This window comes from Thermobia domestica, chromosome 9 (genome assembly GCF_964235325.1).
Source record: "Thermobia domestica chromosome 9, izTheDome1.hap1.1, whole genome shotgun sequence".
NCBI classification, from domain to species: Eukaryota; Metazoa; Arthropoda; class Insecta; order Zygentoma; family Lepismatidae; genus Thermobia; species Thermobia domestica.
Genome location: NC_137462.1, coordinates 179,198,012 through 179,213,677, shown reverse-complemented (window position 1 = coordinate 179,213,677; position 15,666 = coordinate 179,198,012). Strand labels below are relative to the sequence as shown.

At 34.9% G+C, this 15,666-nt stretch overlaps 1 protein-coding gene across 1 annotated transcript in view; it reads right to left on the bottom strand.

The window, feature by feature from the left end:
* Positions 1 to 15,666, bottom strand: part of LOC145660471 (protein FAM98A) — a 47,634-nt gene that overhangs the window by 17,768 nt on the left and 14,200 nt on the right. Inside the window, exon 5 of the mRNA XM_081725537.1 lies at positions 4,815 to 4,994. Coding sequence (XP_081581663.1) covers positions 4,815 to 4,994 — 180 coding nt within the window. The remainder of the gene's footprint in view (positions 1 to 4,814; positions 4,995 to 15,666) is intronic.

Sequence of the window (15,666 nt, the reverse complement as noted above, 5' to 3'; positions counted from 1 at the left end):
CCATCAGTTCTGATCAGTACAGTTACACTCTCATAAAACTGAAACCATGGATTCGACGAGTTCGTCCAAAAACAGAACCTCTCAGGTAGCATAACAAAGCTCGCCCTGAACTAATGCAATGACAACTCAGAATATTCAACGCCTTAGTTCCACTGTCATACCTCATCCTAAATACAATTCAGAATCTGGCTCCATCAGTTCTTCATCTTTTTCCGAAACTTAAAAAACACCTGAGAGCATCTTGATTCTGATGATGGGAGTGAAGCAGAAAATCAGGCTGTGGTCCTATCAAGATAAACAAATTTTACGACAAGATTATGAAAATGGTCAATAGTTTGCAGAAATGTGTTGATCGTCTGAACGTGGATACTTATGTGCAAAAATAACACTGTGCAACATGAAATCTGTTCTTTATATGAAAATATGTTTTCTTGTGTATTTTTGTATAAGAAAATCAAATCTGTAATTACTTTTTATGTATCACATACAAATTTCGTGAAAAATTGGAAAGTTTCAAATTTTGTACTGTGAAATACCATATTTTTACGGATGATGATGAAATATGATTAATGTTTGGTTTTGTTACTGAACCTGTACCTGTTATTGAAATTAACAGTACCTTTTCAGCACCGAATCTATATGAAACGCGGGTCTACAGCTTAAGGTGTAATCCGAGCCACCGTGTCGTTCAGTGTTCTCCTATCGGGACTCGAACCCGAGACTCCGTGCACCGAAGGCGCGCGTGCTACTCACTAGACCAGCAGGGAGGGCAGAAATGTGCTTAAAATAAAAAATTTCCATATGTAATACAATATACCTTATAATATACGCTCATTTAATCATCCAAGTGGCAATTTTTCTTCTTTACTGAAGGAATACGCTGCTTAAAGTGGGGTTCTCCTCATCGCCCCCAATTTTTTCTTACTGCGTAAGAGTCTTTTTCTGCGTTATAATAGAGAATACTAGTTGCCCATATTTCTCCTCACTCTTCATTTCAGGTAGTAACCCATCAACATTTCGTGATAAGTAAGTTCAGATTTGTGTTGACTATCTCTGCTGCCATATGTTTTAGCATTTGAGTAATTTTTGGTTCGATTGTATTGTTATTTGCTGCGCGGTGTTTCGTTAGGAGGGTCAGATTTGCCACGTTGTGTCTTTTTGTGGTAGTGTGTGCTGTGTCTCTGAGTTTCAAGAAAGTGCTGAATAAACGTTTAGCTACGTGCAGTGGAGTACAATGTTCCATGCTTGTAAAAATAAAATCGACTTGTTGCGTGTGATGAACTTACATTTAAAACTCAAAATAGCAGACTTACACTTTTAGTTTAAAAGCTTATGAACTGTACTTTGGATGTAGGGATGGAGACCAGGATAAGCCTTGGGCCCCACGCATATGTTGCACTACGTGTTCCAGGAATTTGAGAAGCTGGCTACAAGGAAAACGTAGTTCTATGAAATTTAATGTTCCTGTGATTTGGTGTGAACAAATGGATCTTCTGACTGACTGCTACTTTTGCTTGACAGATGTAAATGGTTTTCCAAGTCAGCTATTCGACCAGTTCCCCACAGTGAGGATCTTTCAGTACCTAAATCTCCAGAACATTACACTACTGATTCAGAAGAAGATATCACAAACGTTTCAAGCAAGAGTGAAGATATAAACTTTCAGCCATCTATATCCCAGTTAAGGTCATCACATTTGATTACACGTGAAGAGCTTAACGATCTTGTACGAGACTTAGATCTTTCTAAAAGAAAAGCGGAATTACTGCGCTCCAGTTTTTTTTTCTTTTTTATTTTTTTCGAGGTTGGAATCTCTCAGCTCAAGATGTTAAAATAAGTTTCTTAGGAAACAAAGTCATTTTGAGGACTATTTTGTTGAAAATGGAAGCATTGTTTACTGCAAAGATATAGATGGCTTATTTCAGTCTTTGGAACATGAACATAATTCCACTGATTAGTGCTTGTTTATTGACACCTCAAAACTAAGTCTGAAGGTAGTGCTTCTCCATATTGAAGATGTTCACGCATCTCTTTCTGTGGTATACGCAGCTCATACAAAGGAGATGTATCAAATTATAAGTGGGATATTGGATTTCATTGAATATAAAAAATTCAAATGGCATTGTGTGTGGACTTGAAAGTTATTAGTATCCTCACAAGAATGTAATGAATAGCCGTGACAAAGCAAAGTACTACATCCGTAAATACTGTCCTCGAAGATAAGATTTCATTCCTGGCACCAAGACTATATCTCGTCAACGAATTGTGAACCCTCAAGATGTATTTTGGCCGCCATTACATATTAAGTTTGGGTTGATTAAGATTTTTGTTAAAGAACTAGATGGAGAAGGTATTACTTTCACGCACCTTAAAGAGAAATACCCAAACTTCACTGAAGCAAAAATTAAAGAAGAGATATTTGGTGGTCCACAGATTAAAACAGTCATGCAGGATGATGATTTTGAAATTAAGTTCTCTGAAATTAAGAAATTAGCTGGCTGTCATTTAAATCGGTATGTTCAGGTTTTCTTGGAAATGTAAAGACTGAAAATTATGAAGCTATTGCAAGTGACGTGGTATGCAGTTTTCAACTCACGGGATGCGACATGTCATTAGAATTACACTTCTTGCACTCATCTTGACTTTTTCCTAAAAATCTCGGCGCAGTAAGTGATGAAGACGGAGAACGGTTTCATCAGGACATTGGCACATTTGAAAAGCACTACAGTGGAAAACGGACTGAAAGTATGCTTGCTGAGTATTGCTGTTCTATCATCATAGAGACTCCACAAGATGCCTACAAGCTAAGCAACTAAAAAAGCATTTTAAAGGGTAAGTAAACAAAATTTAATAGTAGTATAATACTTCTTCCTAGCCTACATTAGATAGTAAATATACGAAAATATGTACATTTCGTATAATGTGTTGTGGTCTGTCCAACAAAAACGTGACGTGATGGAACATTTTGGTTTTCACCAATAAATTCAGCACCTGTCATTTAGTTAAAATCACATAATTTCATTTGAAGGGAAAAAAATTGCACAGTGTAATTACTGTTCTCTGTATACTAAACTTTTAGTAATATTCTCATCCATGTGTTTTTTTACACCCGTAACTTCAACTAAAAACATTACTTTTCAGTATGACCTCATATCAACACTTTCGACAGATACTTCATGGGTTTGAAATCATTCATGTCGTTTCACACTACATAGAAATCCTAATCAAATTTATTGTAGTAAGGTGAATTTCAATACTTTTGCTTCAATCACGATTTTGTACTGCTAAATTGAAGGAACATGTTCTATTTTTTCACATCAACGTTCACAAAGCCTCCGAGCACAGTAATCATTCGGAAGCAGTAACTAATTAACCGGAGGTAATGTGAGAAAAAAAATGGTTTTATATTTTACTATACATGCTTTATAGTAAATTTTATAGAAATCTGACATGGGGTGAAATGGACATTTTATTTCCGATGGATGATTGGGTGTGGAATGGCCCAATATCAAAATTTGCCTAAAGAGTATTGAGCCTTTGGAGGTAAAAATTGAGAAGATATTTATTACATTTGAAAATACATTATGAAATCACATATGCACCATTTTTTTATGACTTGCAATTTTTCCGGCAACACCACAATCCTTCACTACAGAACTAAGTGCACTACGTGGATTTTACACGCCCCTTTTGAAATTAACTTAACATCATTCAGTGAGTTTTGTAGAAACTGAAACAAATGATACGTCTGATGGTGCCATATCGGGGTTACTGTATAAGGTGGATGCATTAAAACCTCTCAGCGAAGTATTCTCAATTTCTGACAGCTTGTTAAAAGTGCATACGGTCTGATGTTGTCAGCGTGGTATATGACACTCTTATGCCAGTTGATCAGTTCCGGCCGTTTCATTTAAATTGCTAGATGCAGTTGCGCTTCCTGTCGACAGTACAGGTCCGTGTCTATTTTTCTGCCCAACGGTAGCAACTCATGATGCACGATACCCTTCCAATTACACCAAACGCACAGTATAACCTTCCTGTGTATCAGTATGGACTTTACTGCGGAGTTTCTTCTCATTTCGACTACGGTCCTTTTTCGCACACTATTATCGTAGGTTATATACTTTTCATTACTCGTGAGCAACTGCTTCAGAAATAACTCGAATTCGTTCTGTTTCAGTAGAGATTCGGAGAGAGATATTCGATCGAGTAAATAATTTTCAGTTAGATTATGTAACATCCAACGTCGAGCTTCTTTTTATAGACAGCTTTCTCCAAATGGCTTAACACTGTTGGTGATGGATGTTAGGTCACTGGTGATGTCATGTTTGCTTCACGCCGGTCTTGCTCAACTTTTGCCAGAATATCATCCACTTTTGCTGTGATTGGTTGCACACTGCGAGAAGCACATTGCACATCTAATTGTCCAGAACGAAAACGAGAGAATTATCTTTTGGCTGTTGCTTTTGATACCGTATCATATAAAGAGTACACATTTTTTCACGGACCTGTGCAACATTTGCGTCTTTATCGAAATAAAATTGTAAAATGCAGCGCAGTTTTCCAGAAAACTGACTTACCTTCATGACGCAATACGACTAAATCTTACGTCTGACTACTGGAATACCAAAACTTTTTGCAGTGTAAGTTAATACTAGCTTCATAACGTTTATAACGGTCAAAAAGGCTGGTACGTGTATTTTTATTTACATTACGTGTAGTTCTCTATGAACGTATTTTTAATCGCAGAAATCTATATTAGACGACAGGAAGTTTTATACTTACGAGAGAACAATTGCAGAGAAAAATCTTACCTGGAAAGACTGAATAGTTACATCCAATCTCTTGATTAACATCTCTCTCCTCATACGATACTCTTGTTGTAGTTCACTTTGGATTTCTCCCAGAATATGCCATTGTTTCTCTGTTAACACTCCTGTGAAAAGAGGTTTCCCAACTAACTCCGGTGAGGCTTTATTTATTACTTCTTTCAACTGAAATGAAACAATAATATGCTACTTTTACTATCCGAAATAAATATATTAGCATTATAGTATTTTTAAATAAATGAAATGAACTTCAATAAATAATCGATCGAAAAGTCAGAAACAGCACCAATGGGAACCAATGTGCTGAATACACATCATTCAACTAAAAGCTGTATGGTCGGTCTTCATAGTGTTCAACTCAAGCAGGATGCGGTAGATCATTTATTGTGGAGTAAACTCTACGATTAACAGCGAAGATAATGCGTGAAACAATAATCAAGCATATATGAATGATAAATTGCGCTTCCTGTTTTTTACTGTCATGGATGATATATCCCGTCAGACTGCTTGTTAGGTAATGTGTGATATGCACATAAATTCCATCATTCTTTCGGTACACTAGACTGGAATTCGTTACTTCTTAATTTGTTAGCCCCATAATTGCTTCACGATACTGAGTCAACATGAAAATTATATTCTCCCAGTGAACTGAACCTAGGGATTATTCGTACCAAAGATATGAACATTCATATAGGTATATTCATTTTGTAAAGGTTAAAAAAGTACTTTCCAGCGTTTTCTGTAGCTTATAATTGGTAATGTAATTTTACCATTTTTGATACGTATATCCAAGAATATACCTAATTCATTCATAATACAAGAAAAGGGCACTGAAATCTGACTGGAAATAATGAAGATAAACTTTCCGTGAGATACAAACACTGAAATCAGTCATAATAATTTCAGATAGTCCAGAAATACAGTTCCTCATTCCACAGAATATTTCTTTCAAAGAAAGAAGCATTAAATTATTTTCATTTTTCATGTACACTCATGTCCAAAATTATTGTCGCATGTCTTAAAATATGTTGTTGTAAGAATATAATTTGATAACAAATTTGCCCAGTATTTCTTATAATTTTAGTATATGTGTATAAATCAGCAAAGACATGTATGTATGTGTCGTTGGAGCAACTGCACAGTCCATAGTCCTAAGGAAAGTGAACATCATCACACTATACACAACAATTAATCTCACATTACTTTATATATACTGTATATATATATAAAGTAATAGTGTGATGATATTCACTTTCCTTAGGACTATGGACTGTGCAAATGTATCACTTGACTGGTGGCCGCGACACCTACTGGCCCCCTTCAGGTATGCCACCAACAATCACTAGCCCATTCACCGGGCCAATTGTCCCCAGAAAATGGAACTCAAATTTGCCCAATGATGATGATTCCAGAGCCTCTTCCATCACAACCCGCAGCTCGGCATCCCGCAGTCCGTCATCCACAGCCCGTCGTGAGAAAGGAAAGAGGAATATTGCTCTTTTGGCATAGTATTTAAAATTTCATAATTAAATTCTGCGGTACAAGAATTAATTTCTACATATTTCAAAATCTCTACTTATTTTGTAACAAAATGTGAATCTATATATACAGGCTGTATGTAGATCATGGATACATTATACCAAGGTATAATGCAACATGGCAAATTTAATGTCAAAAGAGCAGTAAATACGAATAAAACGAAATTAAAGGTTCCTTGTCCATTTAGCAACATTTTGTTTTACTCATTCTAGTTTTCGTATTTATAATTCTTTTCCTATGAAATTTATCACAAATATCACTTTTTCGATTATACACACAGTATCAGTATTAAAAGTACCAGGCAAAATCATTATCAAATTATATTCTTACAAGAAGACAGTTATAGATATGCGACAATCATTTTGGACATGAGTGTACATAATGCTATAACAATATTTTATCACTACACACAACACTGAAAACAAAAGGAAGTTATTGGCCAGCTTAGAACTAATAGATAAATTATTAAATGTATCTGTGCCATTCTTGAGTACTAAAGAAAAAAAAAATCCTTACTTTCTTGGTGTGAAAGAACATGCATCCCTGATTACACGATTATTCATAACACAAAACAAAAATACGTTCTCCGAAAACTTACACTACCTTCTTGGTGCATTGGTGGAATGAAACACAAACGAGAGAACATGGGACGGGAGGATGTAATGAAATTAACCAAAATGAAATTCTTAACGACTTGCGGTTATGATCATTAGGCTAAAAAAGACATAATCCAGGATTGAACCAAAACCTTCTCGCAGCAAAAGGTAGGCGGTATATCATTAAGCTCAGTGTCCGAATTAGATAATCTATATTGGGAGGGGATAAAATTAGACAAACGGGACGTAAAGTCTAAAGGTACAATAATTCAAACTGAGATAATAAGCTTATATCTATATATCTATATCTATATCTATCTATCTATCTATCTATCTATCTATATATATATATATATATATATATATATATATATATATATATATATATATATATATATATATATATATATATGACATCTGTAATAAATAGGAGATTTATTAATTCAATAAATCCACCGACAATAACTATGTACGTATTGTCTGACATGCACACACCCCACCGAACCTTTCTGAACGTGTTTAAATGTTGTACTTACTCTTGTCTCCGTAGCTCTCTAAGGTTTATTTACTTAATAATTCGGCCGAAGAGATAACCATGATAACAAGCATATGTTAATTTTTCTGCTTATATTGAAATCTTCCACTTTACTTTATTATACACAGCCTTGCAAAAGAAAACCTACCTCAGTATTATGAAAACCACTAAAATTAAAAATTATATTAAACTGGTCATACTTAAAAAAAAAAAAAAAAAAAAAATCTAGGTATCATACGAGAAATGGATTGGTGCTGGTCCCGATTTCTGGCATCAAGGTCAAATCGAAGTCCAAATATTTAAAAACTCTCAATTCAAATTTCGAGCTTGAGCTTCTATTCCCCGCTAAAGCTGCGCTTTTCACGCTTTTTTCCCCTCCAAATATCGATTCCGTGACGGAGCTCGGGAAGTCAACACTTACAATTACTTTACTGTTACAGATGAGTTGATTCATCATGTGCTACGTTATTTAAATAGAGTATAAACATTACATTGAAGTTTTTCAGACATTATTGGCGTGGACGGTAAACTGTACAGCGAAAGGAAAAATGGAAAAATGAAGGGTTAACTTTAAAAACCCCGCTCCAGTTGAAGTGTTTATACAGACACGGACAATAATGACACGAACAACCAGTCGCAGTGGCGTATTTAGGATTTTGTTTCGGGGGGAGTATGCACAACACGTGAATAAGCATTTATATTTTTCTTTTGGGTACGGGTCATTCCATATGAAATCACCAAATTTCGAACTAAAATGTGGCTCATATGTTTAAAATGTTATTCAAATTTTGTACATGTGTTGTGGTACTCAAACATAACAGACCTGTAAAATGTTACAACTCAAAGAGAACTGCTGTAGGCCAATTGAAATTGGGGGGTTTTGTGCAAAAAAAAAAAAAAAAAAAAAAAAAAAAAAAAAAAAAACCTAAGTCCGCCTTCGACTTAAAGTACTGAAACCGCTAGATCTCTGGAGATATTGAAGCTATTTGAAAATGATTTTCACTAAAACAATCTCGGAATTTGTAGCATCTAAAACATTGTAGTAATGAACTGTAGAAGTGGGGTAAGCATATGAATTTCACCGTCAAAGAGAAAAAAAGAAGAAAAAATAATGTCAAAATTTGGCAACTATTTCTGAAAAAGGCCCACCTAACCTCAAAATTTCAAAATCAGTAGCTCTGGTGTTTCTCTTTAACATATAAAAACAAATTCGGAGGGTGTTTTTTGATATGTTGAAGGAAAAAAAAAAAAAAAAACATAATTCAAGTCTCATATTATTTAATTTTCTAGTAATACGACTTGCATGGTTAAGTATGTTCCTCTACAATGGTAGATGATTCTTATGAAGAAATAATAATAATAAACAAGTAGAAACTCTTCCTTAAATGTAATTTATAAAGTTATTTTAAAACAATATGTGCCTATTACGCAACCTATATAGTGCTGTTTGATTTAATAAAAGAAACAGTGAACAATAGTGAACTATCGTTATGTAATACACAAATAACATTTACATGTTTGGTTGATTGTGAGCAATTTGAAATATTGAGCCTAAGATCTCTTATCACTAATTTTAGAGAAGGTCTTCTCACTAACTTGAATTTCTTCTTCAGAAATGTTGTAATTTCTGCCAGTACCAGTTGAAATACTGGGTACTTCACTATTAATGATGCCAGTGCATTTTTTTTAAGAAATCTCTACTGGGTATCCAGGCACAAAAGAGCCCTTGTCACACACAGCAAAATTCAAACGCACAGAGATCTTTTTAAAGTGCATTTTTGTGCAATGTATACCTTTGAAATAATGACATACAAAATAACGTATATGTCAGACTTCTACTAACCGTTTCATTTCCGATTCAACACATCGCCATCAATACAGGAGCGGGCATTATCTTTTTTACATTTTAGCTCAAATCCACCTTCACGCCGGTACTTAAAGATAAAACCGAACTGTGCTCTCATAATTTGATAATTTTCTTTATTTGTTTAATTATTTTTACATCCATAGTTTTAAGTTAGGCATAGACATGACAAAGACAAAAAATGCGACTGGTACAGATGGAGAGGATAAAAAAACACACACAATACAAGACAGAAACTACTCAACAAGGAAATAACAATACATGAACTCGACTAAACATTTCTCTAACGAAATCATTTTATGTGTACATATGTATTCAATACTAAATATTACTACAATACTTCAATTTTTAAGAAAGAAAATATAATCAAAAATTTATCTTTATGGTTTAAATCTTATCAATGGTTTAAATCATGGCATGTAAGCTTTTTTTTGTTAGTGGTTCCACTTCTGCTATAATTTTTACACTTTAAATCTCAATCTGTTTCACATTGTTTGGTTTCTCTCCTGTTTTCAAGCGTGTTATTACACTTGTAACTGGTTATTTTTTAGTATTATTTTCACACTTCAAATTTTAACTTGTCCCATATTATTTGGTTTCTTACCTGTATTACAACATTTTAGGCTATTTGTTAATGTTAATAATACTCTTGATATTATTTTCACACTGTTTGGTTTCTCATGTGCTCTAAAGCGTGTTATCCCAGTTGTTATTAGTTGCACTCTTGCTATTATTTTCACACTCTACATCTAAATGTGTTCTGCAGTGTTTGGTTTCTTACACGTTTAGAATATACTTGAGTAAGTTTCTCAACTAGTTACCATAGGTTTGACGGAACCATTAATATCACTAGCAGTCTTAACACCTATATTACTGTCACGGCAATTCATACATGATCTACTATCACCGAATAAAGGGCATTGACTGATAATAAATTGCAACAGAGGCCTATGTGATATAAATATGTTGATTTTGAATATAACAGATTATTCAACTCTGAAAAACTTCTTCACAAACTCCCTTTTTTTATAAATACCACTATCAGGCCTGCTCTCCCGTCTGTCCTTTTGTTTCAAGAACTCAAGGCGGTCTTGGGTCATAGTTTGCAGTACCCATTCCATTTAGTGATATCATAAGTCGATCAGTAGTCGTGTTTTCACTCATCGACAAACGATGAATACTTCGAAGCAGGTTATAGTGTGAAACAGCTTGTTCAACTGACATGCTGTGAGGCGATACTGCAAGTAAGGCAGCAAAAAATTTCTGCAACATTGGAGAGGAGACTGGAAATAGTCTCCTCAATCTCATAGAATATTACATTCCTGCATCAGCACCACTAGTAAGGTACTTCTTCAATTCCTGGCCAGCTGTCGCATACATATGAGGCAAAAGTCTGTACTCCTCCTTTTCCAAATATTGCTTCTACTAATGAACGAGCAGCATTCATCATCGACTGTGCTGAAGATGCGGGAAGTCTGAATTGATCTGAGAATGCCGTCTTCTTCTATGTTCAGTCGAACACTAAGGAAGTTTAAGCAAGACTGCACTATATTTCTCTTCGAACAGATAGCGAAGTTTCTGTTCCGACGAGTCACATGCATATTATGACCTGTATAGCACTGTCACCTCTGTTCATCGTCATTCATGTTGTTAAGTACGCAGTCCTCCTGTCCACCGGGAAAGGAATTCTTCAACATTAAATTCAGTTTCCTTAATGCTGAATCCCTTGCTGCAAGAATATCAGGCAGTAGATCAGACTGTTGAAGAATTTTCTGCATCTGATGGAAGATACGCGTGATGTCATATATGAATTTTCGGCCCACCCGTCTAACATTCCTTTGGCAGCAGCTCGATCCTTCTTTCCCCCTGACAATTGTCCCCTCAAACCATCTTGCATCCAGGTAAGTTGTGGAGTATGGCGGCAACCAATGTACGCAAGTGCTCAGCAAATCGTACCTCAAAATAGGCAGGAACAGTGTGGAAATTAGGTATTGTTTTGTGCAGCATTTTTGTTTTTATTTTCGATGTTCTGAAGTACGTTGCAACATTTTTCAAACTTGACAGCCATTGTGTCACTTCAGGGACACAGTCTCCAAAATGTCCTCCATTGCAAGATCAGATCTGTGGCAAACACACCAAATAGTAAGGATGTTACGGATGCTAGCACTTTTTCTGTGTTGGAGTAGAATGAAAGTGCTAGTGTCTCGAGGTAGACAAATGATTACGCGAAACTAAGGAAAGAGGAGTATCTGAAATTTCAAGACTGAAGCTCTCCAATTTTATACCTATCCACAGAATACAAGTTAATACATGTACTCGCAAAACCCAACTAAGTAATGTATTGTTCAAGTTCTCTTTCCGTAATTTAATGATTTATGAAGCGCACTGGGTATCCAAGTACTGGGCCTGGGTATCCATTTGGATACAAAAAGGTAGTTTAAAAAATGTCCTGAATGATGCAATTTTCGTATGGAATCCAGCATGTGTCAGTGGTTTTTGTCCAAATAATAATAATAATAATAATAATAATAATAATAATAATAATAATAATAATAATAATAATAAAACTTGTGTCCATGGGGATGAAGGAAATTCACATTAGTCACGATATTCTTGTGAATTCTCAACTATTTTTGCAATCCACCATTTCTCTTCAGAAATGCACGCAATAGACTGCTCACATGAAAGATTCTTTCGATTCTGCTCAAGTATCTAGAGTGAATGTTGTCTTTGAAGAAGATACACGACTGGCTTCAAGTTTCAACAGGCTGATGTGTTCATAATGATGAATATCACACATCCCTTGCAACGTTATGGCTTTTCCAGTCTCTTTTGAAGCATTGGACGAAGGTTTCCAACATATTCCAGCATAAAAAAAGCGTTTGGTTATAGTTTGACAAAATTCGAAAAAATCGGCAACAGTAACAATCCGGTCATCCAGTGGACTGTAAACTATCATGTCTCGCTAGACATTTCAGCGTCTCAACTATGTCATCGCAAACACTTTCACAAGTGAGTCCAAAATCACTCATGCAGGCGTAAGTTGACAAAGTTTATATATATATATATATATATATATATATATATATATATATATATATATATATATATATAGCGCCTTTATATCGGGCTGCTGACCCGTCTTCAAAGTAGATAACGTGTTTAATATGAGGAAAAACATAGTTAACATATTTCAAAAGAATAACTTGCAAAACATAAAATATAACTGTATCCTGCTTTAACATATCACTGATACAACATAATGAAACATTTGATAACAGAAGTTACAGGATGTCTTGAGATGTTGCATTTAAAAAAAATAGAATGTTGCACAGTTAAGTAGAATGTTGGTCCAGTGCTACTCTTAAACTTCATCTTGAATAATAGAGGAGTAGTTTTCAGCAAAATCAACCATAATTAAGCATGATTTGTCATCCAAAGTTTTTATTGTGTGTATTTGAAGTAGTTGCTCTGGGATTTGGCTATGAAGTGATGCTGCGCTAATTTGTCATTTTATTCCTACCAAAATCTCAACAAAGTCGTCTATATCTTTAATCATTGTCTCCATTTGAGTTTTGTCAGTTTCAATCCATTGTTTGTACTTATATCTTATGAGTGAGCCAGTTCTTCTAATGCACGAACGAGATACTCGGTTGTTTTAAATGTTTCAATAGTTTTCATAGTCGTCCATGATTTTGGAACTAATGACAGAATCTGAGTCCTTTCAGCAATGGTACTTGAAATTTCAAATTTCTGTCACAATTCAATTATTCAATCACCTCAGTCTTGAGCGTTATAAACATTTTCAACACGGAAAATTGGAAATAGACACTGGAAATTTGGGGGTTTTGTGCAAAAAGTGCCTAAATCCGCCCTCAACTTACATTGTGTCATAATTTGTTTTTCTTGAACATACCAAAAAATACCCTCCTAATTTTTTTATATGTTAAAGAGGAACATAAAAGCTACTTATTTTGAAAATTTGAGGTTGATGTTAGGTGGGCCTTTTTCAGAAATAGTTGTCAAATTTTGACATTTTATCTTCTTTTTTTCTCTTTAACGGTGAAATTCATATGCTTAATCCCACTTGGGCAGTTCATTACTACAATGTTTTAAATGCTACAAATTCTAAGATTGTTTTAGTGAAAGTCATTTTCAAATAGCTTCAATATCTCCAGAGATCTAGCGGTTTAAGTACTTTAAGTCGAAGGCGAACTTAGGTACTTTTTGCACAAAACTCCCAGATTTCGAATGGCTCCTACAGCAGTCCCCTTTGAGGTAGAGCTGTAAAATTTGACAGGAGTGCTATGTTTGAATACCACAACATTTGTACAAAATTTGAAGAAAATTTAAAACACACGAGCCACCTTGATTTGTTGATTTCGTATGGAATGGTCCCTACAGACAAATTTTAATGAAGTTGTGTATATAACAAATTTATTGGGTGGGGCTTGGGCCCGATAGTCACCCTTTAAATACGCTGTTGACCAGTCGTATTAACAAATGCTGAAACAAATCTTGAATTATGCGCTTATCCACCTTCACTAACATGTCTGCTCACTACAGTCACATCCCCGGCATGTAAGTTAACATATAGTTACGAGAGAATATCTATATCTCAGATTTTGATTACAGTTTCTAAAGTTCACTTCCGTAAACTATAAAAAGCAGTTATTACTATGTTAATTACTATAAATTAAATGCAACTTTTGAGTTGCACACACGTAAACTACTAGGGAATGAGGACCATGTGCTAACAAAGAATACACTGGAAAATAAAATATAACAGAAATTAAAATAAGATGATAATCGATACAAATGTCGAGGATAAATATGACATGTCCGAAATTCGCCAAGTATGGTGGAAGAAGCTATTTGTTTACTTCTTCTTGGCCAACCACTAAGAGCATTTATAAATCCATATATGACTTTGTTATGTGCAATTAGTACATTCAAATTGAAGAACGATGACGAACTGAAGGGTACGAAGGTACGGTTGTAAGTAACAACCGTAGTCATAATAATATAGTTCAACTAAACAACGGTGAAAATAGTGTGTATTTCGGTGATAAGTAGAAATGACCAAAACTGAATAGTTTTCATCGCTCACTTCGAAATACAGCTTGAAGATTAAACTTACAAGAGATTACAAAAATCACTGAAATTTGGCGTCATACTAAGCATAGTTTGGGGAGGGGGAAAAGCGAGCATCCCCGGTGGGGAAACCTCAGCTGACTTCTTTAAAAGGGAAACAAAATGTGACTGAGGGGGAAAATTTTGTGTTCTATACAGAGTAGACTATCATTCCTCGCTGCCACACTTTCATCTGAAATTTTTCTTAGAACCAACAAAAACCTTTCTCTAAACAAGAGCTCTATGCAGTTATGCAACAATCAATTCTGAAGAAAATATAAAGAATACGCAGGGAAACTATTTACAAATAATAATAATAATAAACTTTTCTAGATATATCTTGCAAACAACTTTACGTCCTAGTGTATAATCAGAGATCCCTCTGGCTAAAATTGCACTTGCACATTGACTGAAATAACAGCGGATCTATTATTTCTCCTTTCTTATAATGGAGTAACTTACAGAATAATCATTGACTTGCTTTCCTATGTTTTCTAGGATTGCTGTTATCAGTAAAGCTGCGCTGAAACGTTACATGATGAAACAATACTCTGCGCCAATCTAGCATACTTCATGCTTGATGAGTGATTTGTAAATAGCAACAAATTTCGATAAAATTTTGTAGAAAATTTTCCTCTACAGAAAGAAACAGTTTTGGGGAGTGAAACAAAAAAACTGTTCGGAACACGAAATTTTTGAACCATTCTAAGATATGTATTATTTGTAAAACAAACTAATCTATATTATAAAACTGAAAGTGACTATGATTGTGACTTAATCTCTTGAACCATCCGACCGCTCTGTATCAAATTTTCAACATTCATGAGGTTCGGGCCTGGGATGGTTTTTAGCATTTCACTTTGACGGAGCAACGTAGAGGAGGGGGAGATAATAACTAACAGAAATCAATATATATAAAAATAAAAGTGACTCAATCAAATTTTCAACATAGATGGGATTCGAACCTGGGATTTTTTTTTTTTTTTTTACCATTTCATTTCGACGGTAGATCTTAGAAGAGGGAGAGGGGAGTAGGGGAAATATATGAAAAGGAATAAAACCTAATAACTCCTGAACCACTCGACCGATCTCGATCAAACTTTCAACATAGATAAGGTTCGGGCCTGGGATGTTTTTGTCATTTCACTTTGACGGTGCAATGTAGGGAAG